The 24,744-nt window shown below is 38.5% G+C and overlaps 1 protein-coding gene across 8 annotated transcripts in view; it reads left to right on the plus strand.

The window, feature by feature from the left end:
* Fgd6 (FYVE, RhoGEF and PH domain containing 6) overlaps positions 1 to 24,744 on the plus strand; it is a 113,703-nt gene that overhangs the window by 4,378 nt on the left and 84,581 nt on the right. For all 8 annotated transcript variants that reach the window (XR_013440382.1, XR_013440383.1, XM_078052979.1 and 5 more), the window contains exon 2: positions 1,555 to 3,967. Coding sequence is in view for 6 of the 8 variants with exons in the window: in XM_078052979.1 (XP_077909105.1) it covers positions 1,555 to 3,967 (2,413 nt within the window). In the remaining 2 variants the exon portion in view is untranslated. The remainder of the gene's footprint in view (positions 1 to 1,554; positions 3,968 to 24,744) is intronic.

The following is a 24,744-nucleotide window of genomic DNA, read 5'->3' on the forward strand; positions in this document are numbered from 1 at the left end:
ACATTCCCATCCTCTCTGTAGAATTTTTCATTATTTTGAAAATTCATTATCCTCCTTAATTTTGATAATATTATATCAAGAAATTGGGTGAGAAGATACCTGTTATTGTATAATCTTGGTTGTGCATATAGTATTAGAGGTTTGGGAATTTCTTTCCTGGTTGGGAAAAGGAAGTAGAGTACCCTACTTTTTTTTTTTAAACTTAGTTCCGTGTAATATTTTTCCAAACGTTGTGACTAATTTCCTTTGTTGAAAAGAAAATCAACACAAAATGAAATATCAAAGCCTCTGTGTGTTCAAGTAAATTAACAATGTCCAGTAGTTCTGTGCAACAGATATTTGAGAAAACATTTTTTTTCCATAATAAGTAAGGTTTTTATTAAGTATTAAATCCTGATAAAGGAACAGGCTTAATTATAAGAAGTACAAGATAAAACATGTTTCACCTCAGGTTTCCTTGGGTAAATATGGTTGATAAGTGACAGTTTTATGTGGGAGATCTTTAAAAAAATTAAGAAATACAGATATACAGTCTTTATATACCTTTTTATTTAATAGGTCTTTTGTGTAAAGCTGTTATCAAGTTCCTATATGCCAGGAACAGGTCTACACAAATCCAGCATTTTATAATAGGTGATAATTAAATACTTTATATGGAATGTTGAGGAAGAATTGCTGCACTAGAACTTGTGGTCATTTTTTAAATGCAATAGAATAGTGGTTATTAACAAAGAACAAACAACAGGGCTGGGATTGTGGCTCAGTGACAGAGTGCTTGCCTGGCAGGTGTGAGGCACTGGGTTCGATCCCCAGCACCCCATAAAAATTAATAAATAAAGGTATGTGCCCATCTACAATTAAAAAAGAAAAAGAAGAAGAAGAACGAACAACATAATCACGTATGAAATAGAGAAGAAATACAGATGTCCAAGCTCTACCATCAGAGACTCTAAATGATGTCTGGATATTTAAAAAACAAAGCTCCAAGAGGAATATAATGAAAATGCCCGACTGGTAACACCTGTACTGAGAAATGTCAGCTTTATTATGTGTTTAAATAATACCAAAGAATTTATTTTCATTTTTTAAGGGTAGAAATTTCTGATATCTGTATTCTTATTTAAAATTGTTTTGGGATTTCTATTTGCTGAAGAGTCTAAAAAGATTCTTGATGAAATGAAGGTAGAAAGACACTATGGCTTATTTGTATGAGAAACTTAAAGAGTTGAATTCTGTAGGCAAATTTAATTCTTAGCACTCAGCAAATGAACTGAAAACTAGTGTATAGGTTCTAACAGAAAAAATCAATTATTTTATTTAGTGTCAACACTGAAGGAAAAACTGCATTGGACCTACTAAATAATATACAACATACCAAAGCTACATATACTAGAAATTTAAGGAATCTTCAAAAGTAATGTTGACTCTACATAATGTGATATAATCTGCCTACTAACATGTACATTCATAGAAGTAAAAGTATTATCCAATATAATCCTCTATTGTCTCGTGCTTTGGTTATTTTATGATTTAATTATACTCTTTTCTTTCTAGAGATCAAGAAGCCACCAGTGGCCCCCAAGCCAAAGTTTGTGGTAGCAAATAATAAGCCGTCTCCTCCACCCGTTGCACCTAAACCTGACATTGTGATTGCTAGTGGTCCACAATCAACAAAGAAAACCAAACCGGCAATCGCACCGAAACCGAAAGTTCTGAAGAGCTCACCTGTTCGAGACATTGGGCAGTCATCATCAGGAACAATCTCTGTGAACCTGGAGGAGCATAAACTGGAATTACCTGAAAGCACTGACAACTTTAATTGCAAAAATGTTGAGGATCAGAGCAGTGATTATATTTTACCAATATGTTCCTGCAGGTCTGAGTGTGTCCATAAGCTTGGGAATAGAGAAGATTCATATGTAAAGCAGCTTGTTTTAGAGCCCCTAGAAATGAAAGAAAATTTACAAAATAGTAAAATTGATGAGTCCTCTTTGACTGTAAAAACCAAGAGTAGGTGGGATTCTCGTGGTGAAAAACACAAGAACCAGAGTGGGGTAGTTTTAAAGGCAAGCATCCTAGAAGGAAAGCTCAAAGATGTTTTAACACAACAGATGTCACCTGTAAGTTCCCTGAAGAAGCACAGATCCACAGACAACCCAGAAAGGAATGGTGGCTGTAATTCCAACAGACAATTCAGAATTGAACTTGCAGATTTATCACCTTCTCTGTCGAGCTTTGTAAAACTTCCTGTTCATCACAACTGCCAAGTACAGCTTCCGAGGGATGAGTTTCAAAGTCCTGAAACTTGTCAGGACAGCAGTGAAAAAAGCAATAGTCACTTTCATTCATCTGATCAAGAAGCTCTAGAAAATGGTAAAAGGAATACTTTTATATCTTCAGATGGAGTTAGTAAGAAAACAGAAGTTGAAGACCTTGGTCCCTTAGAAATTCATTTAGTACCGTGTACCCCTAGATTTCCAACTCCCAAGCCCAGAAAGACACGTCCTGCTCGCCTGTTACGCCAAAAGTATATAGACACTCCTAGTGAAAGTACTGAAGAACCAGAGAATTTCAACAACAGCTCGTCTTGTCTTATTGAGGACAGTTTGAAGAACAACAAAGTCAGTATTCTTCATCAGGATGCTTTGTGTAACCAAGAACAGGTGGACAAAGTGAAACCAGGAAATAATAGTGAACTGAATAGCAACTCCAACGATGACAGTCAAGATTTAGTCAATTCAGAAGCCATGTGTCAGGAAACATCTTCCTCTGAAAAAGTGGCACCTTCTTTAGATACAGACTCTAATTTGAGTTCTGATGGTACATCAGTAGACGGTGCTAGCATGGCACTTGCCACGGACCAAGGGACCAGTTTTATAAGATGCAGTACTCTATCTTTGAGCCTGCCAAAGCAACTCAAATTAACGTACAATGAACATCTGCCTACTGCCTGTAACTTGGAAGTGTCTATCCCTCAAATGCAAAAGGAATCTATAGTAAAAGAGGAAAGTTCCTCAAAAATTGTCCCCAGAAAACCTCAAAGACACAGCTTGCCTGCTGCAGGAGTACTTAAAAAGGCTGCCTCGGAGGAACTTGTGGAGAAAAGTTCATATCCCTCAAATGAAGAAAAAAATTCAGAGAAGGTTCTAGAAAGAAATCATTTGTGTGCCTCAAACCATGGTATGTCATCCCCCTTTGACATGCCTAAACGAACTTCAGAAAAGCCTGTGTGGAAATTACCTCATCCTATTTTGCCCTTTTTAGGGAACCCAGAATCCTTAAAGTCTGTTACTACATCCTCACATAGTGAGCCTCCCACTGCCCTCACCAAGCCTAGAGCAAAATCATTATCTGCTGTGGATATGGACAGGTGCACTAAGCCTTGTAAAGATTCTCCAAAGAAAACCTCTCTTAAGAAGTGGCTCAATATGAAACTGTCCATCTCTTTCATGAAGAGTGATTTTCAGAAGTTTTGGTCCAAGAGTAGCCAGCTCGGAGAGACACACACAGGCAGTTGTGGGGAGCAGAAAGGGACTGAAAGTGACTGGCATGACCTCATGGTGGGAGAAGAGAAGAGAAGTAAACCCATCAAGGCATATTCTGCAGATAATTACAGCCTGGAATCTCAAAAGAAGAGGAAGAAGTCACGGGGCCAGACCAGCACAGCTAATGGTCTGAGAGCTGAGTCTTTGGACGACCAAATGCTCTCCAAGGAGTCATCATGTCAAGTGGTTTGCAGGTCTCTTACAAACAGCTGTGCTCCAGAATATGAAAATATACGCCATTATGAGGAAATACCAGAGTACGAAAATTTGCCATTTATTATGGCTGTAGGGAAAACTCGAGAGTTGGAATGGCAGGATTCCTGCAGTGGGGAGGAAACTGATGCAAATGTGTATGAGGTAGAAGAACCATATGAAGCTCCAGATGGCCAGTGGCAACTTGGACCCAGACATCAGCGTTTCAGGTAACGTTGCACTTTTGCACTCATCATTGTAGTTAACCTTCAACAACCCCATGAGTAGGAATGCGGTGGGGAAAATCACTTAGCAAGGGACTGATCTAGAAAGTATATGTATTTCCATGTGCAGCCTCCTTATATCATAGAGTAGGAATGTGTTGCAGGTTTGTAGTGGGTAACTTATTTAGTAGCTCATTCAAAGAATTTAAATAACCATGTAGTACTACCAGGATGGCCTGGAAGAGAGAGTTCCTAGAACCTGCAAACATCGGCTCAGAAGATGTAGCAGGGAAGTCATAGCAGGGAACCAAGGGCGGAAAATTGGTTAATTCAGTGAAGATTATTTGCTAAATTTAGGGAATCTGAAGTTACTGAAATCCATTGATTTACCTGTGATGTCCTTGTCAGGGCATATTCAGAGATGAAACCTCTATATTTGCAGAAGTTATAGCTCTTTGAGGATTACTTATTCTGCTTGTTGAAGGCTAATTGCCAATCTCAGACCTAGGGAGAATGCAGGAAACACATAACTAGTCTTTCTTTCTCACTTTTGTGTACGCACTTCCTAACTTTGGAATACCTACTTTATCCTTCTTACTAAAGTTGTGCCCAACCTTGATGGTTCAGCTCATTGACTTCATAAAGCTACAGTTACTTAATGGGAAGTGTGATTTCCATTCTGAACCCTCAGTTATGCTATGATATTCTTATAGCGTATAACCTTTACCTGAGTCTATCTTATGGTATAATTTTTTTATTGGTATGTCTGATGTTCCGCATTCAGTTTTAAGTTCCATGAAGGGTTCTAGTCATATCTTTTTATCTTCCATGAGGCCAAGCAAGGAGTCCAGTAGGTGATCAGGAGACCTGGGATGGCAGTAGGAGCAAACGAATAAAAAAGAGGCAAAGGAAATAAGTGTTCAATTTGTGCTTAACAAAAAAACAGACTGTTTTAGTTTGGATGTGAGGTGTCCCTCCGCCCCCCAAAGCTCCTGTGTTAAGCAGGAATATTCAGTGGTGAGATGACGAGGGTCATGAGAACTGTAACCTAATCAGCCCATTCTATTTTGAATGGACTGGCTGATGGTCAACTGTTGGCAGGTGGGGTATGGCTGGAAGAAATGGGTCACTGAGGTGTGTCCCAGAAAGGTTCCTCTTCCCTGTAGCCCCTGACCCCTTCCTGCCCCTCTGCTTCCTGACCTCCAGGAGTGGGGCAGCTTTCTTCCACTACACCCTTTTGTTATGATGTTCTGCCTCACCTCTAGCCCAGAGGGAAAGAACTGGCTGATCATGAACTGAGACCTCTATAACTGAGAGGTCAGAATAAACTTTTTCTCCTCTAAGTTGTTCTTGTTAGATCTTTAGGTCATAGTGACAAAAAGTTGACTAGCACAGACCCTTTTGAGGTCTTCACATTATTCTTAGGCCACCAACATCAGGTTTTTGAGTAAATACTCAGCTCCTAAAGTGTTACTTTTTATAGGAAGACTGTCCCACCCAGCACATGGGGGCTAATAAAGGGCAGGGGGGATCATTAGCTTGTGAATCAAACACATTGAATTGTCAAGCAAGTCAGTGTATCATGAAAGTGTTTTTAGTTGCTTCAACTTCCAGATGCTTTTCTCGTGTTGATTTCTTTACCCGTCATCCTCTATTTTCTCCTTTTACCCGTGAAAAGCTCCTCGCCTCCCTTGCTTAATTTTTCTCTCATCTAACCCCATTTTTGCTTGTTTGTGCTTTTACATTAGTCTACTCCCCACACATTGGTACCTAGGCAAAAGCTTCTTCCTTGGCATAAATATTTCAACAGAGAACTGATGTTAATTATCCATCTATTTTAAATTTTTCTCTTTTTTCTTGCTTGATGTTTTCTCTACAGGGCAATTTTTTTTTTGGTATTGGCCTCTCTTAACATGCATTTCCATATGTGTATGTGCGTATGTTATGAATTTTATTGGTTTCTTTAAGATATACTGTCCTGAGTGTGCTCCGTCATTAACATAGACCAAACACATTTGTGCCTTTCCACAATATCAGAATTAATTGAATAACAATAAATTCACAGGCTACACCACTTACATCAATGGTAGTTCACTGAATACTTGTGGGTCACTTGGAAATCATAAGCCTGGCAATCACAGGTTTCTTTATTCCAGTCTTAATTTCTAGTATCTGTAACACTCAAGTCACATATTACACTTCACACAATTTTACATTTATAGGTTACAGAAAGGCTAAGAAAGGGTTAAGGCAGCTATAGGAGTTCAGAAGGCTGAAAGGGAGCAAAGGCAGAGAGCAGAGTTACTGTAGGTGGCCAGACAAGATTAGAAAGCAGCCACAGAACTTGCTCAGGGTGCAGAGCTGTCAAAGCAGGAACTTATTCTAGGACAAGATCTGGAGGTGGGCAGTTTCATAGTATAGTGGGACTTATGTGGTCATCACCCACAGGAGAAGTCATACTCTCCCAAAACCCAAGGACAGAGATTTGGAGATTGTCACTGTGGTGATTTTCCTGGGCAAGACTTGTGATGGGTGACTAGGTGATAGGGTCCCATTGCCACCATGTCTGTTCTCAGGATGTGAAGAACATCCATTTGTGGGTCTCTAATGAGGGAGTTGTATCATTTGGTGGACTGGTGTGATCAATAAGGTCACGGGCCTGGTTAATCCAATTTGAGTTTGATACATCCTTGCATCCATGAGTTCACGGGTGGTCATTCTTATTAGCACAGTTAATTTACTTATAGTTTATTCCTTATGATTGTGCCAGGCAGATGATGGGTTGTTCACTTGTACAAAGTGTAGGGTCATTCCACCTTAGCACTTAAACTCAAAATGGAGTAGCTTATGGCAAACTACTGCCTTACAAAATGGAGTAATCAAGGTTCAAGCACAACCTGAAAACTACTGTTCTGTACTCACAGAGTGACTCAGCTGAGCCCAACCTGCTCTCCACATATACTGTTACTCTTGGCTGAGCTAAACTTCTTTCTTGAAATTGGAGGTTTGGCCCTTGGGATAAGTGTCCTGTGGGCCCTTGGGTTTAAGTCTCAAGGGCTTAGCTTTAGCTGTGACACAGGTTCTTCACTTCTGAAACTTGTTCTTTGACCGGCTTGCTTCTTATTTCAAGGCCTGGCTTAGGGCCTTGCTGCTGAATTGGGGGGAACCAGGTTGAAGGGGTGAGTATACACTGCCAGCCAGTGCAATTGGGCAGACATTCATTCATACAGCGGGGGTCTTTCTGGAGGCCGCAGGACACTGAGGGCGGTTTTGGACAGGTTGCAGGCAGCCTGGTGAAGGGTGAGAGAGCTCTGCTTTTGAATTTTGCTTCCCTAGAGGTTTTTGTTTAGGCCTGGAGCAGGGAGCCCTAAACAGATTTTGAGACTTCTAAAATGTGCCAGCTGAATCAAAAGCCTTCATTCAGCAATATTGCCTGGGAGATCTTTCCTTTTGTGAACAACATTGAATAATCAAGAGAAAGCCAAATCCAAGTCTTCATAAGGAGGACACCTGAAAATAAAATAAATATATGCAGGGAATATATTTCAGGTGAGAGGAAAATGATTCAAATGGGAATCCTGTATGGAAGTCTGGGTGCTGTAAACATAGACCTGTGCCTTGCAATAATTAATCCAAAATCCAACATGCTGCCTGGAATTCTAAAATCTTAACAGGGTTCATTTCCATTTTTTCATAAGATTTTTATGCTATAGTCATTGGCAGAGTATCTCTAACATTTTCTCAGCCTTCGAGGAGGAGAGTCTAGGTCTTGCCTAGGGTGCTAGATCAAAGAATCACTAGCCACATATTTAAAAAAATAATAATTCTGGATGAGTAAACAGACATTTGGCAAGGTTGGGTCATTGTCTTTAAAATATAGATGTGTCATAAATCCAACAGCTTATCGTTTATTAGGAATAATGGTAGTGAGTCCCCAGTTCTAAATTTGTTGGTATTCTAAAAACTCATGTCAATTAGAGACAGTGTATTTCTGGAATAAAGTTTTGGAAATGGTGGTGAAGGTCCCAGTTTAGCCCCAGGTTATATTAATCTTCACTGTCAGAGCCTGCACCCAGGGGAATTTTCTTGGCCCTTTCGTGTGCTGCAGTGTGATGCAGGCTGGGGCTGAGTCTGGAGTGCTGGCCAGGATGGAGTGAGCACCTGACATCTCAGAGGACAGATCCACAGGTCTGAGGCAGCAGGGTTTGCGCAAAGGGTGAGGTGACTAAAGAAGAATGAGGAAATTGGGGGCTGGGCTTGCTGGAGAAGATTGTTAAGGCTTGGGGAGTGATAAGGAGAAGGAAGGGTGGGGTGGTTGGAAACTAGTAAGCAAAGGATTTCTTTACCTCCTTTTCTTTTATAATCCAGAGCCCTTCTCTCTTTCCTTCTCACTTCTCCTTTGCTGACTAAAAAGTTCTGCTAATTAAATTTCTGACCCTAGACAAGAGTGAGAAGAAGAAATGGGGGAGGACTTTGGGTGGGGTAAAGCAGATGTATCCAGAAGCCCAGAGTAGGGAAGGACTAACAGCCCCATCTGAAGGTGAAAGGAGTCGAAGGAGCGGTCTCATGGCTGTAGAAGCAATGGGTGTTTCCAGATGGTTTATCATTTGGTCACTGCGCTGGGGTCTCAGAGGCAGTTTTGTTGGAAGTCAGATTGTGAGCTCTCTGGAGTATTCCACTGTGCTATATATTTATGAGACCTCTTCCCCCAAATGTTTCAAATATCATAAAACTGAAATACCTAGCAAGCAATGGACATTTCTAGTTTATTGGTGTGCAAGTGAGGAGTTTTCGTTTACTACCACTTTTATTTCAGGGAGTTTGATTTTCATAGGAAGGTTCCTAAACTTTGAGTGGTTGATATTAAAGGTGGATAGACAAATCAGCAAAATAATAATGTCCAAATGTTAGAATTTTTCTTTTGAAATTGAGGCAGATTTCTTGACTTGGTAGAGGAAAAAAACTTTTCCTGGAAACATTCCAGGTTTTTCCTGTGTTTTGTGCTAAGCACTTCGAAGAAAAAGTATGGTAATTAGGTTTCCTGAGTAACCTAGCAAGCACTCGGCTTATTTATTTTAAAGATAGTGACCAGGTGTCAAGCACTGTACATTCAAAGGTGAGAAGGGGTGTCTGCTCCCAGTAAGGCATCTGTTATAACACACTGGGGTTTTATAAATCCAAGCTTTCTCCAAGTTGTACTTATGTGAGTTGTACACTGGAACAGGGTATAAAAGAAAGCCTTACAGAGGGTAGTGACACTTGAATCAAGACTTTTAAAATGGATGGGATTAGATTTGGCACTTAGGCTGTTTTTTAACTGTGGTAAGAGCACTTTAGTGGTGCTCTTGGGGGAGAAAGCAGAGCACACGGAGAGAGGAAGTTGAATCAGAAATGTGGATTGCTGTTCCTTGAAACTGTGCCCAGAAGTCCCCATCCTTCCACAGGTTTGCATTTATCTTTTGGTCTTCTTTAAGAAACAGAATTTAAAATAACTAAATCTCAGAATAATTTCTTTTTCATTGACCTGCATACTCTTATCTCTGATGAAGGAAAGAACCAAGTGTTTCTCTCTCTGTTACAAATGAGCCTGGGCTTGAAGTGCTGCCAAATGGCATTACCAGCATGTCCAATCCTGTTAGGGCATTTGTACTTTAATCATCAGACCTGGTCTAGAAGACATCTCTCTCTGGTTGCATTTACCATCTGGTGGTATTGTTGGATTTTAATATAATGTTTGAAGGATAAGTTGAGAGCCCTAATGAGCAATTTCTCGATGTTGTCACAGCACAGATAAGATTATACACAGCAAAGAGGTGGGGGTTGGGACAAATATATCTCAACAGCAGCCCTTTCCTGTTAAGTTATTTTCAGCATCAGCTCAGGAAATATCAAAAATTTGTATGCCTCTTTAACTTTTTGTTTCTTGTGTTAGAATCATAGCCACACAGTTTTGGCAAATCTGCTTGTTTATACACTTACCCGGAAACTGCAGCTAGAGGCCTCTAGTTTTATTTCTTGTCAATAAAGCATCTCTTTTTTCCTTTTAAATATTATTAATTAGTTAAATTATAGTATTTAGCCAGCTCTATGGCTTCAGTATTATTTCCTGCCAAAGCAGATAAATGATATTTTATCAGATATTTATTTTTATATGTCAGAGTGTCACTTTGTGCAACTAGAGGTGTATTTGTAGGCAGAGTTAAAAGAGTGTGTGTGTGAGTGTACATACATACATCTTCTGTCCTGATTGGTAACAGTGCATTTTTTTGAGGTAGATGAAATTTTCACATTTAAGTGGGGGTGGCAGGGAGGTGGCATTGTTATCTTCATAGCTAATTGATAAGTTTTCCATTGCTGGGTTCTTATTAAATTTTTAAATTTTTAATCTTATAATTTGGCCAAGGATATGATGATTTTTTTCACAAAATTAGAATTAATTACAGTAGTGAGACAGAAACTGTTTTGGAAAATGGAAATCTTACCTATTTGCTGAAGAAATAGTCCCAGTATGAACTTTTTGGGGAAAGGCAGATGAGGCAAGGGTGACCAAAGGGCCACTCCTAAGCATTTGCAATTCTGATAAGCACCTGATACATAAAGATAATCAGACAATTGACCAATCTGTGAATGGATTAAAATTAGGATGTTTGGAAATCAGGATGCATTTTGACAGTAAATAAAAAACAAAACAGTGAATAGGAGTTGGGTTCTAGCCTTCTATGTGAAAAACGCTGCAGAAAGTGATAGGAAATGAGACTCTGTCAATAATGTAATAGCAATAAAAGAAATAGATTTTATGACTCTGCAATGCTGGAAAAGGTTAGTGTGTTGAGGAGGGAAGTACTAATGGGGAACAGAACAGATGAAGGTGGGGAAGATGACCTTTGACTGGAAAATTTTCCAGGTGGCTCAGGGGAATTCCGGACCTAGGCTCCTGTTTGATATTCATATATCAGGTATTCCTGAGTAATGCCTGTGCTTGTAAATTACTTTTGTAAACTTTCTATGTTCTTTAGACATTTCTTTTAAATGCATCATCTTTTCCTGGAATTGCATAGATAAATTTGGTATTTAGAGAAGGGATTTTGCATTAAAAAAGAAAACTAGACGTCTATATATCAATTTATTTATTTTAATACTTTTTTGAAGCTATATTAGGTACAAAGAGCAGTTTGCAAAATAACACATTTTGGGTGTGGGAAGTACTAACTTTTAAAAAGTATGAGTTTCAAAGTTAAGTTCAAGAATGGAACTGCCTAGTGTCTTCTGGGTGGTATGGAAAAACTACTTTGGTGGTTTGGTTTAATTGTATTTGTAGATCTCTGTAGGAAAAACAAATGTGTTTGTAAGTAGTTTTGACATTGGGCACAGATAATGTGTCATTGTAGCTGTAAAAACAGGGGTGGCCAAACAGACTAGCAATGGGGTGGTAAAGTACCATGATAGTATTTCCAGGAAAAACAGCTGTCTTCTGCAGCTCTCTTTCCCAGATTTCTCAGCCTTGCTGGTTTGCATATGTTATAGATCTCTTTTTGTTCTAAGTAAGTGCGAATTGGAGTAAAGCTGTATTGGGTGTTGTTATACCTTCTTATACATAAATGAGTCGTGTTGTTAAAATGACTTCATGGAAATGGACGATCGTGGAAATGTACAGGATTAGTGGTCTTGAGCCCTAATCTTCAAGGGTCTGTTTAACAGATTGTCCCATTTATAAAGTATTTTGGTTTCTGCTGCAGGAAAGGTGAAATAATAAACACTGAACAAAGAAAATCAGTTTCCCCTGAATGTTTGGATAAAAATAAAAAAGGAAAACAAACACATTTAGTCATTTTTGTGTTTGAAATGGTGTAACTGCTTGTTCTTTTAGGTCATGTGGATTTAGTTGAAAACAGTAAATTCTAGTGAGATCATTTTTTTTTTTTTAAGTTAGCCTCTTGATGACATTTCTATCAGTGGAAATACTTGGCATATTTAGATTTGAAATGTTACAAATTAAAGAATAGATTTGGATTTTATTTATTTATTTATTTATTTATTTATCCGTCCTGGGTATTGAACTCAGGGGCACTCAACCACTGAGCCATATCCCCAGCCCTATTTTGTATTTTATTTAGAGACAGGGTCTCACTAAGTTGCTTAGTACCTTGCTGTTGCTGAAGTTGGCTTTGAACTGGTGATCCTCCTGTATAGGCCTCCCAAGCCACTGGGATTACAGATAGATTTGTGGGGGTTTTTTATAATTTTATTTTATTTAATTTTATTATTATTATTATTATTATTATTTTATGTAGTGCTGAGGATTGAACCCAGTACTTTGCACATGTGAGGTAAGCGTTCTACCACTGAGCCCAATCCCAGCCCAAGATTTGGTTTTTAATACTCTTGGAATAGCTTGGTTTGGGTGATTTTTTAAATCTTAAAGATAGTTCCAATTTTTATTTTTTGCAACTATAATTCAAGTCCAGGAAAGCAGATACAATGTAGAAAAGAAATAATTTGTACCTTTTTCTCTTATATTTAGGGTTTTTTTTTTGGTGGGTGCGTGCCAGGGATTCAACTCAGGGGCACTCTACCACTGAGCCACAATCCCCAGTCCTATTTTGTATTTTATTTAGAGGCAGGGTCTCACTGAGTTGCTTAGCACCTTGCTTTTGCTGAGACTGGCTTTGAACTCTCCATCCTCCTGCCTCAGCATCCCAATCCACTGGGATTACAGGCCTGTACCACCACAACTAGCTATGGGTTGTTTTTTGTTTTTGTTTTTGTTTTTGTTTTTGTACCAGGGATTGAATGCAGGGGTGCTTAACCACTGAGCCACAATCCCAGTCCTTTTTTATATTTTATTTAGAGACTGGGTCTTGATGAGATGCTTAGGGGCTTGGTAAATCACTGAGGTTGGCTTTGAACACAGGATCCTCCTGCCTCAGCCTCCTAAACCACTGGGATTACAAACTGGCATGTGCCACCATGCCTGGCTGTGTTGGTTTTTTAATATATTAGCAGTCAGAAGTAAAGAGAGTTTCTATTTATTAATTTATATCAAAAATTGAACCCATCGCACTTGACCACTGGGCAACATTCCCAGCCTTTATAAAATTTTTTAAAATTTTGAGACAAGATCTCACTAAGTTATTGAAGCTGATCTTTTTTTTTTTTTTTTTTTTTTTTTTTTTGGTGCTGGGGATTGAACCCAGGGCCTTAGGCATGTGAGGCAAGCACTCTTGAGTTATATCCCCAGCACTGAAACTCATCTTAAACTTGAGATCCTCCTGCCTCAGCCTCCTGAGTCACAGGGATTACAAGATATTTCAATTTAAATGAATAGCTTTTTCACCACTTAATTTTTCTTTTAATATCTCCACTAAAAAACCCAGGCTTAAACACAGTCTGTTCTGCTGCCCCAGTTAGGTGATGGGAGAGATGAGGAAAGGACGACAATGATGAGATTGTTCACATATCCAGATATGATTTATTTCATGGCAAATTTCAGAAATCTTAGTCTTTTAGAAATTTGGGGGTAAGGTAACATAAATAGGGCCCCCCCTTTTTTTAATTAACTGGTTTGAAAAGTTTGGAAACTCAAGTATATCTTGTAATGGCTTTAGGTTGAATAGGCTCATAGAATGTCTCGATTTTAGAACTAAAGAGGTCATTACAAACATCCAGCCCAGCCTCTTCACTTGCTGATGAAGCCAAAGCTCTGCAAGAATAATTGGCTTTCCCCACCACAGAGATGGGAAATTGCAAAACCAGGGTTCCAACCTGGAGCTTCACAACATGGTCTTCACCGCATGCTCTTGTCTCTTCTCCTGCTGGGGAAGCATTGCAGAGAGAATCAGCAGGGTTTAGAAGACTCAGGGGATCTTAGGCACTGCAAAGACCCAGGTTTACTTGCCTCATTACCCTTTTCTCTTGGGTTGTAACAAGTATTGTTATTTGTAGCAGGCAGAAGAGCTGCACACAGCTACACAGGAACACAGAATTATGTGGCTTTAGTGTTTTATATGGTGATTTCAGGGAGCTGAATATTCAAACTATGCTTAGTTAAACTTTGAGCAAACAAGTATCTTCCCCCCCACACATACCCTTTCTTTTTTTTTCCCCTGAGATTGATCCCATGGCTTTGCACATGCTAAGCACATGCTCTACACTGAACTATACCCAACCTCTGAGGACTCTTGCTTTTCTTTTCTTTTTTCTTCCCGGATCCTCTAACCCCCAAACCCCAGCTGCTAGAGCCTGAACCCAAGACCTTATTCATGTTATGCAGGTGTTCTACCACTGAACATCGCCAACCCTCTTTTTGTCTCGTTTTGGGGACAAGGGTGTTGCTCTGTTGCTCAGGCTTGTCTTGAGCCCCTGGGCTCAAGTGATCTTACCCTGTCATCCAGGTGTGCACCACAACACCTGGTTTTTGTTTCTTGTTTGTTTTTGCTTTTTGAGAAGTAGTGTCTCACTATGTTGCCCAGGCTGGTCTCTCAAACTCTTGGGTTTCAGTGTTCCTCCTGCCTCAGTCTCCTCATGCCACCAAACTAGGTTTACAAATGTCTGATGCTACCACTAGTATATGTTGACACAACTTTCCTGACCAAACTGTTTGACTTCCTATCAATCCAGTTTTTTCTCCACCTCACTAAAAGTCTTTCAACTAGATACTACCAAAGATTGGGAATGCTGTTCGTGTCAAATAGCATGGATTTTGTATATGATAGCAGCAGCTACTATTTACTTAATATCTGTGGTATGCCAAGGGTCATGCTAGCAGCTCTTGCATGTATTCCTTAGTTCCTGCTGCCCTGTAAGATAGATTTTATAATTTTTCTTTCACAGAGGAGGAAATAAAAACTTTATCAAGTTAAGAAACTTGCCAAGGACACATAGATAATGCAGATAAACTGAGTAAAATACCAAGAATTCAGATTCTGAGACAAGTTTTAAAATCAGAGCATGATCGTTTTCTTTGCTGTGAGCCATGGTTTTGACATTATTTTCTTTTATTATATTTAATATTTGTAGTGTTCTCTGAGTTTTCTACCCAGGAGACATGATGGGGAATATATACCTGTTTCCAGTTTGTTCACAATGTAGAGGGAAAGAAGAGAGACACCTGCAGGGATGTGAATAGACACTGGTAAATTTTCAGAAGCCCCAGATTTTTCATGCAAGAAGAGCTCATTGATTGGAAAAATTTTGATGGTCAGGCAACAGGTGTTTCAAAGGCTGGAAACTGAATTATGGCATATTTGCATTTGGTCCATTTAGTGATGGTCACCTCTCAAGCAAGATAAATGTACCTTCTGTCATTACTAGTTGCATGTGGACATTAGTGACATGGAAAGGATTATGCATGACTCACATTTCTCCATTTCCCCACTGATTTACATGAGGATTGCTTTTTGGAGTGGGGGGGGGTACTGGGGATTGAACTCAGGGGCACTCTACCACCGAACCACATCCTCAGCCCTATTTTGTATTTTATTTAGAGACAGGGTCCCACTGAGTTGTTTAGTGCCTCACTCTTGCTGAACTCCCAATCCTCCTGCCTCAGCCTCCCCAGCCGCTAGGATTATAGGCATGCACCACTGTGCCCAGCTCTGAGGATTGCTTTTTTATCTGTTATTTCTGTTCCTCATTTCACACTCGGTCAAGTTCTTTTTGACTTCTAAAACACCTTAATGATTAATCACTATTTATAGATTCCCAAAGTAAATAATTTTGTAAGGTTAAAGAGCTTTTATAATAAGGTAATATCCTTGTTATCTTAGTGAAAAAATGTGGACTTAAATGAATGTTAGGAGTTTTTTCCCCAAAGAGGCAGATGATACACTGTCACTACTGAACTGAGGACTTCTTAGGGGAAGTAGTCTTTCTAGAGACTTTGAATTATAAGAGGTTAAGACCTGGACACTTGCGGAAGGCACACACACAGTTGGGCTATAGGTGGAGAGAAGTTCCTGGATACTTACTGTTAGCTCTGTTGCTGGAACTGCTGATGTACATGCCCATCACTGGCCCTGTTCCCTAGGAGGATTGCTCAATCTCCTTCTGATTGAGATGTCCTCTTGTGACCTACCCCCTCCCCACTGCTTATCAGATACACAAACTGGCTTAGTGAAGGTGGATTAACACAGTTTATCGGTCAAGAGGGAAAAAGTTCAGTCATCATTTGCCCCTTTGTGACTTTTAACTTGTCCCTGTAATCCTCTCGCCTAGGCTCAGCTGAACTTGTTCTCTGTTGTTTTAAAGGCTGCCAACTATATGATAGGAAGCATATTTAAATTCCTTCTGTGCACACCCCAATGGATATTTTTACACTGTATTTACATAAATTAATTACTGTGCTGGTTATAACAGGTTTCTATAAAAGGAAGCTGGATAAGACCTCTACTTAGCTCTCAATGTTTGTTTCCAAGACATGCATGGTAGTGCACACGTATAGTCCCAGCAACGCAGGAGGATCACAGGTTTGAGGCCAGCCTTAGCAACTTAGCAAGACCCTGTCTTTAAATAAGAAAATAAAAGGGGCTGGGGACATAACTCAGTGGTAGAGTGCCCTGGATTTCATCCTTTGACACCCCCCCCCCCGCCAAATAAAAAAATTGATAACAGTGTGTGAAAGTACTCAAACTGTATTTGATTAATAATATCCTATAATTCTGAATTTTAATCAATTTTTAATATTTTCTTTCAATTTAATCCAAATTAATATATACCCAGAAATAGCTACCCAGTTGGCCTGGTGGTCAGGAGTCTGCTTATTAAAGGCTGTAAGTATAGGCTTGCAGTGTTTAGTCTACAGGTGTGGACACAGGTGTGTTCCACAGCCTTACATCACTTGCTTGCTGCCTCTTGTCTTCCCCCATTTCACATATTAAAACAAAGGATGGAAAAGGGACCATGATGGGATTCTGCTCTGAAGGCCTGGTGAAATCCTGTGGCCTCAATCTGCCAGGATTCCATGGCTCTGCTACCCAGAGACTCCTGCTAGTGACAGTTGATTTCAAAGGTCTCAGATTTGTAGTGACATTTTAACTGCCAGTGGGGATCTTTTCAGGTGATTTTATTCCCTAGTAGTTCATCAGGTACTTCAGAGATAGCTGGATTTTTAGATTTTATTTCATAGAATTTACATAGTAACTTGTACATAGAATTTATAGTAAAATGTATATTTTATTTAAAATGTATATTTTTTACTTTTATGGAAGTTAGTAAACTTAATTTCCTCTCAGGTATATCAGAAACCAATAATTACCTTGTATTATGACCTGATCTCAGGCTGCTCTCAATATTTGTAAATATAGCCTACAAGTCAGAGATGCTGAGCGCAGTTTGTACTCAGAAAGAATTTACAATCTGGTTGTTTGTTGTTTTTAATTAAAAAAAATTTGTTGATACAATTATAGATTCACATGCAGTGAAAATAACACAAGGGGAAGCTAAGTACACTTTAGCTTGTTTTTCTCAATGGTAACATTTTGTAAAACCTAGAAAAACATCACAACAGGGGTATTTATATCCCATTATCCTGTACATAAGACACCTATCAAGACTTAAATTAAGCAAGTTTATAGGTATAAACTTGTAAGATTTTATAGGTTTTTATATGTGTCCCATGTGTAGGCCAGCAGGACATGATGGGTTCACATTGATACAGTCCACTGATTTCTCTGTTTGTACTCTTGTTCAAATGTGTGTGCATGTATTCAATTCTATTTGATTTTATCACAAGTGTGTGTTCTTGTATTTACCTCCACAGCCAAGATAATGAATGATTCATCACCAACAACAAATGTTATAAAAAAAATGGAATCGTGTGGGACATAATCTTTTGGGATTGGCTCTTTGCATTCAGCATGATTCCCTGTAGGTCTACCCAAGTTGTATATATCAATAATTCTTTCCTTTTTATTGCCCTGTGTTATTCTAGTTAAAAGATATCCAGGCGGTTTCCAATGTTTAACTCTTACAAATAAGGCTGTAATTAACATCTGTATTCAGATTCTTGTGTGACAGTACATTTTCATTTCCCTGGGATAAATGTCCACAAGTGTAATTGAGGGTTGTGTGGTAATTGCATGTTTAGTTTTATGAGAAACTGCCAAACTGTTTTCCAGTGTCTTGCATCCTTGCCAGCACTTGGTGTTTGTCACTGTTATTTATTTTATAGATTCAGATAGGTGTGTAATGAAATCCCATTGTGGCTTTCATTTGCATTTCCTTGATGGTTAATGATGTTGAACATCTTTTCATGTGAATATGTGCCATCTGTGCATTCTTTTAGGTGAAAATCTCTTTCTCCTCACCCCCCCACCCCATCCCTACCTGCCGTCCCCATCCTGGGAATTGAACCCAGCGCCTAAGCTGGGTTTTTCCTCAGAGCTACTTCCACAGCCCTCTGCTTATTTTTCTTTTTTCTTTTCTTCTTTTTTTTTTTTTTTTGGTACCAAGGATTGAACTCAGAGGTGCTTACCGCTGAGCCACATCCCCATCCCTTTTTATTTTATTTTTTATTTAGAGACAGTATCTCAGTAAGTTGCTTAAGGCCTTGCTACGTTACTGAGGCTGACTTTGAACTCACAGTCCTCCTGCCTCAGCCTCCTGAGCTGCTGAGATTACAGGCTTGCACCACCGCTATTTCTTTTGCCTATTTTCTACTAACAATTCTTGTTTTGTTTTGTTTTTTGTTTTTTTAAAGAATTACTTTGTATTAAGCATCTTTTGGTGTCCCAGCCCCTAGAAAATAAAATTCTAACTCTGTAGTTAGAATTTTTTATGACCTGGCCACACTCTGCCATCCCAATCTCATAATCTTATTATGCACTTAACCAGAAACTTATTACATAAACTAACTACACCAGGCATGGTAGTGCATGCCTGTAATCCCAGTAATTTGGGAGGCTGTGGCAGGAGTATTGCAGGTTCCATCCAGACTAGCCTCAGCAATTTAGCAAGACCCTGTCTCAAAATTAAAATTTAGGGGCAAAGTATCGCTGGATTCAATCTTCTGTACCAAAACCAAAAAAACAAACAAAAACTGACCACATTCCTAAACCCCCCATTCCCTTCCAAAGCTTTGTTCCATTGCCCAAGAAGCCCTTCTGAACAATGCATGAAGATGTCTTGTGCCTAAGGATGATGCTACTTCTCATCCCTCTAAACTTAACTCAGATGTCAATCTTTTGTGTCAATCTCCCCTTCAAATGTAGGAAAAGTATCAGAAATACCCCCACATCCATTCTGTTTCTCTCTATCCATTTGTCCAGTTCTAATTTTCTTTGTCAAACTTGCTGTTCCCTTTAGTATGTTATCTATTTGATCATGAATCTCTAAAATACTGCCTGCATGAGTTGGCATTACTTAGTTATGTTACATTGCTTTATTCACAGTACCTATTATACCTGACACATAATAGCTGCTTAGTAAAAATTTATTGAAAGAGTGAATGAGGCAGTTAATTTTTGTATATTTGTGTCCCCCGTCCCTTCCATAACATGTCTCCTGACATATGCTGTTCATAGCATAATAAAAGTAATAGATAACATTTACTGTATGATTTTATTACATATCCAGCAGAACAAATCACCCTTTTCCTTGGGCTTTTACTACTGCATAGCACTACTAACTCATCGTTCTGTTCTAACACTTGTTAATCTTCCCCTACTCCCCCTGCCAAAAAAAAATCTCTAAGAATAAATATTGTGAGAGATTACAAGCACCTTTGTATCCTTGGCCCCAGCAGATACCTGGCACAAATTAGGTGATCACATCTGAGCAAATAGTGGTAAGGTTAAATATTGCTTTTACTTGTGAGGTCAGAATCCAGCTGCATTTTGAGTAAACTAGTGTCCCACTGACTAGACTACAGAATGCACAGGAAGCATCTGTTAATTTTGGAAAGCAGTTACACTGATTGGGAGAATTACTGCCATTTGGTAAAACAAAGCTCCCTTGGAGAAAAGAAATTAAGTTAAAAGACCTTACATATGTCTGTCTTTATTCACTACATAGTGAGCATCTATTGTATTGTGGAATGGTTAAGCAAAAAAGCATTGTTTGTGTAACTCAGACCTCTTTCCCAAAAGAAGACATAGGGTCTAAATACCCACAGCCAATCAAAGTCAGCTTTTAACAGTGTCTTAAGTCATATGGATCTTAAGGTATCTTCACGTGCTTGTCAGAAAATGCAAAGATGATTGTTATTACTAAAAAGAAAATATGAAGTTTGAAGAAACTAATTTTGAAAGAAGGAATTATGAACTATCCCAGTAGTAAGACTGAAAGTGAAAAAATTAGGCAATGTGTAGGTAACTTTGGAGTTAGCAGAACTCATCCTAGGGAAGGGCTTGGTAAGTTTTTGTATCTATGGGAAAATGATGAGAATCATTTAGCTATAGAAGACATACTTTCTCTTGTATATAAATACAAGAGAATCCATATAAATATTTCAATAGTTGAACATGCTATCTGCCAAAATACACTATTTTAGATTCTTTGTTGTCTCCATACAACACATAAGTATGGCTTAAATAAAATGAAGTGTTCTGCAAACCCCAGAATGAACTAATCCAGTATTATGATGGAAAATATATAAGAATATTACCTTAGAGAACTACCACATCTTTTAGAAAAATGTTAAGAAAAGTCATATTTTTATTTCACTGTACAACATACAAAATGCCATGTCTTGTCTATTTACCGAGATAGGTAAATTGTGCTTGTGGGTTTTCAAAGACAACAGGTGGAAGCTCCTTCATAGATTACATCTTTCCTCGTAATATTTTAAATACTATTTGTAGTTTACAAGTGTTCATTGCACATTCACTGTGTGTGAAGCATCATCTTTTTGGAAGTTTAAAAGAAATTTTTGCAATGAAAATTGTCCCTAATACTTAAGTGAAAAATATAAAATGAAGGATGAAAGTTTTCTGTGACTATTAATGGCTTTGATCTCGTTAAAATACTTTCGTGAGATCTTTTAGCAGTGGGAAATTTAAATATTGCAAAACATATTAGCTGTAGCTAAGTTCAAGAGCTTTTTTGGGGGGGGGATAGTGAAATGACTTAAGATAAGTTTTTATTTTTTTTTTTAGTTTTTTTGATGGTGCTAGGAATCAAACCTAGGACCTTGCTCTTGGCAAATATGCTTGACCACTGAGCTACACCCTTAGCTTTGGTTTGTTTTTATGCCCCTGAATTAGTTGATTAACTGTTGATGCTTTCATACAATAAATAAAATGAGATTTTAGCTGTTTTTCCTTATCTATTTATCTATCTATCTATCTATTTATTTATCAATGTATTTGATACTGGGGATCATATCCAGGGCCTCATACATGCTAGATCTTCACTTTATCATTGAGCTACCTCTTCAGCCTTTTTATTGTATTTTGGGACAGTTTCACTAAATTGCTGAGATTGAATTTGCCATCCTCCTGCCTCATCCTCCTGAGTAGTTGAAATTACAGGCTTGTACCACTGCCATTTTCTTTTCTTTTTTCTTTTTTTTTTTTTTTTTTAATACCAGGAACTGAAACCACCGGGCCACCTCCCCATCTTATTTTATTTAGAGACAGGGTGTCATTAAGTTGCTGAGGCTGGTTTTGAACTCTGGCTCCTCCTGCCTCAGCCTCCCAAGTTGGGATTAGAGGCATGTGCCACCACACCCGGCCTAAGCCATTTTCTTGAATATGACTTTATTAGATTGACTCTTTTTTTTTTTTTTTTTTTGTACTGTGGATTGAACTCAGGGATGCTTACCACTGAGTTATATCCCCAGCCCTTTTAAAAATTTTATTTAGAGATGGGATCTCTCCAAGTTGTTTAGGGCCTCGATAAGTTGCTGGGGCTGGCTTTGAATTTAGGATCCTCCTGCCTCAGCCTCCCAACTACTGGGAGTACAGACATGCACCACCATACCTGGCTAGATTGACTCTTGAAAGTAGTAATTCTAAACATCTTTAATTCTTAACTGAGCCCTCATACTTTTAAGGAGCAAAGAGTAAGGGCTCTGTGCCAGAGCACTTGCCACACATGTGTGAGGCCCTGGGTCCCATCCCCAGTGATGCCAAAACAAAACACTGCAGCAGCAAAAGTATTTCTGTACACTATTCTAAAAATTATGTCTTTTCAGTCTGCTCCTTGAGATCTTGTCTATTCTACTAATATCCTGGGAGTATTCTGTAAATAAACTCCATGACCATGAACATAAGCGCCTTTCAGACGCTTCCACTTTACCATACTTACCTGCAACTGTGGATGAAAACTGTCTTTCTTTCTTGGGTGTACCTTACAAAAGACAGGAAATTTATCATTTTTTCCTGGGGGTGGGAGGTACATAGGGGAATCAAAGAGTTCACGTAGAGACTGCCTAAAGGAAGTGTACTGAAAACTGTTACCATGATCCACATGTTACCATGTTCTGATTATTTTGCATTTGGGGGGGAGATCAGATGGGGATACCTGCCTCCAACACTTCCTCTACTGGGTCTTTAACTCTTTCTTAAGTATTTTAAGTATTTAACTCTTTTTTAAGTATTTTTTTAAAAAAGTGGTTAATAAGGGATAAGGGATGCTTGAAATTATTAAGATTAATATTATAGAAAGGTGAATGTGGATTTTAAAAAAATTTTTAATTGTAGGTAGACACAATATCTTTTTTTTAAGATTTTTTTTTTTAGAGAGGGAGAATTTTAATATTTATTTTTTAGTTCTCGGCGGACACAACATCTTTGTTTGTATGTGGTGCTGAGGATCGAACCCTGGCTGCACGCATGCCAGGCAAGCGCGCTACTGCTTGAGCCACATCCCCAGCCCTAGACACAATATCTTTATTTTATTTATTTATATGTGGTGCTGAGGATCTAACCCAGGGATTCACACATGCTAGGCAAACACTCTAATGCTGAGCCACAACCCCAGCCCAAGAATGGGGATGTTCAATTATATTATGTATTAATTTGTTTAATTATAAAAATTATATAGAATCCTTTCTTGTTGTTGTTTAAGTTAAAGTGAAAAATAAAATGTCCCTTCTTTCTCATTATTCCCCAAGGGTTTTTTGGTTTTGTTTTGTTTTTTATTTGCATTTTTTTTTGTTCTGTTTGTTTTCATTTTTAATATGGAAAGTTTTAGAATAAGTGGAAAGTTCAGGAGTGGTCAGACTCTGACCCAAGAAGGCTGTTAATTCTCTTTGAGGAATACAGAAAGACAGGCTAACAGCACAGTTTCCCCAGGGCAGGAACCCTGTCTTCCTCCCCTGAGGTTTGTGTGCCATTCACAGTCTGACCAACTGGCACTTTAGTAAGTGTTTATGGAAACGTGTGCCACATGCACCCACATATCTGGATGGTGCTCTTTCTTTCCACCTGCCCCTTATTTCTCTCTTCTTTCCTTCTTTTCTTACAATTTTCTGGTATGTTAATTTCATCTTTCCTTCTTCTCCCCTTGTTTTGTGCTTTTGGTTCCAGACTAGGAGCAGGTGATCAGTGTTGTGAAATGCAATCTGCTGGGCTCTTTCCACTTTGGTCCAGTATGAAAAAATTTGTATTTAGAAAAGAAGTAAGGGTACTTTGCTTTCCGTTCCAGAATGAAGTTCACATTTTCCAAAGGAGTCAGCTGCTTTTTTGCATACAGAACACATACTTACAATGTCATTCCTAGGCCCTTTTCGGCTTTTGTCACTCATTGAAATGGTCATTATTAACCAAAGAGGGACTAAAACTGTTTGAGAGGGGCTGGGCGGTAGCTCAGTGGCAGAGTGCTTGCCTAGCATGTGTAAGGCACTGGGTTCAATCCTTAGCACCACATTAAATAAATAAACAAATAAAGACATTCTGTCCATCTACAAGAACAAAAAAAAATTTAAAAATTGCTTGAAAAGTAGATGAATCCTCTAAAGTAGCCATTTTATGCTAGCAACTGAAATTCTTTTACAAATAAGAGATAATATTGTGACATGTATCTAACTGTAATTTGGAGTTATGAGTATTACTTTACAGCAGTAAACTATCTAGAAGCAATGGAGAAATTGGCATGGAAACCAAGCTCTAGGAGTGACTTGTTATAAAACTGTGACCATATGACCTCTGCGTAGGAGTTCCTTACTCAAACATTCAAGCTGATGATAAACTATTTCACATGACTGGTAATGCAGAAGCTTCTCTCTGAAGCAGCTTTGTATACATGCATAGATTTTTAAGTGTCTACAGCAATAATTTGTTTTTCTCTATTTCATATATATTTTTCTAAATATATATGAGGGAAGTAAAAAAGCAGACCCTCACCAACCAACCAACAAACAAACAAAAAACAGGTAGGCACTGTTATCATCCCCGTTTTATGCATGAGAAAATTGATGCACATGAAGGTTAAGACTTACTAAAATTTCATTAAACTAGTAAGTGGCCAAGACTCAACACATAGGCAGTTTGGGTCCAAAGCAAATATACTGCTTCTTGCAGGTAATCTATTATGTCAAAGCTCAGCAAACATTTTCCATAAAGGGCTAGGTGGAAAATACTTAGGCTTTGTAGGCCATAGTTTTTCTGTTTAGCTATTCAGCTTTACCAGTGTAGTGCAAAATCAGCCACATACAGTATAAAAACAAATGAACATGTTTGTGTTCCAATAAGACTTTATTTGTAGACACTGATTTTTAGATTTTACATAATTTTCACGTTATAATTTTTTCCCACTATTTAAAAGTGCAAAAAAATATTCTTAGATTGTGTGCATTATGCAGAGAGGCAGCAGGTTGGGTTTACTGTATACATATATATGTGAAA

This window comes from Ictidomys tridecemlineatus, chromosome 6, assembly GCF_052094955.1.
Source record: "Ictidomys tridecemlineatus isolate mIctTri1 chromosome 6, mIctTri1.hap1, whole genome shotgun sequence".
NCBI lineage: Eukaryota > Metazoa > Chordata > Mammalia > Rodentia > Sciuridae > Ictidomys > Ictidomys tridecemlineatus.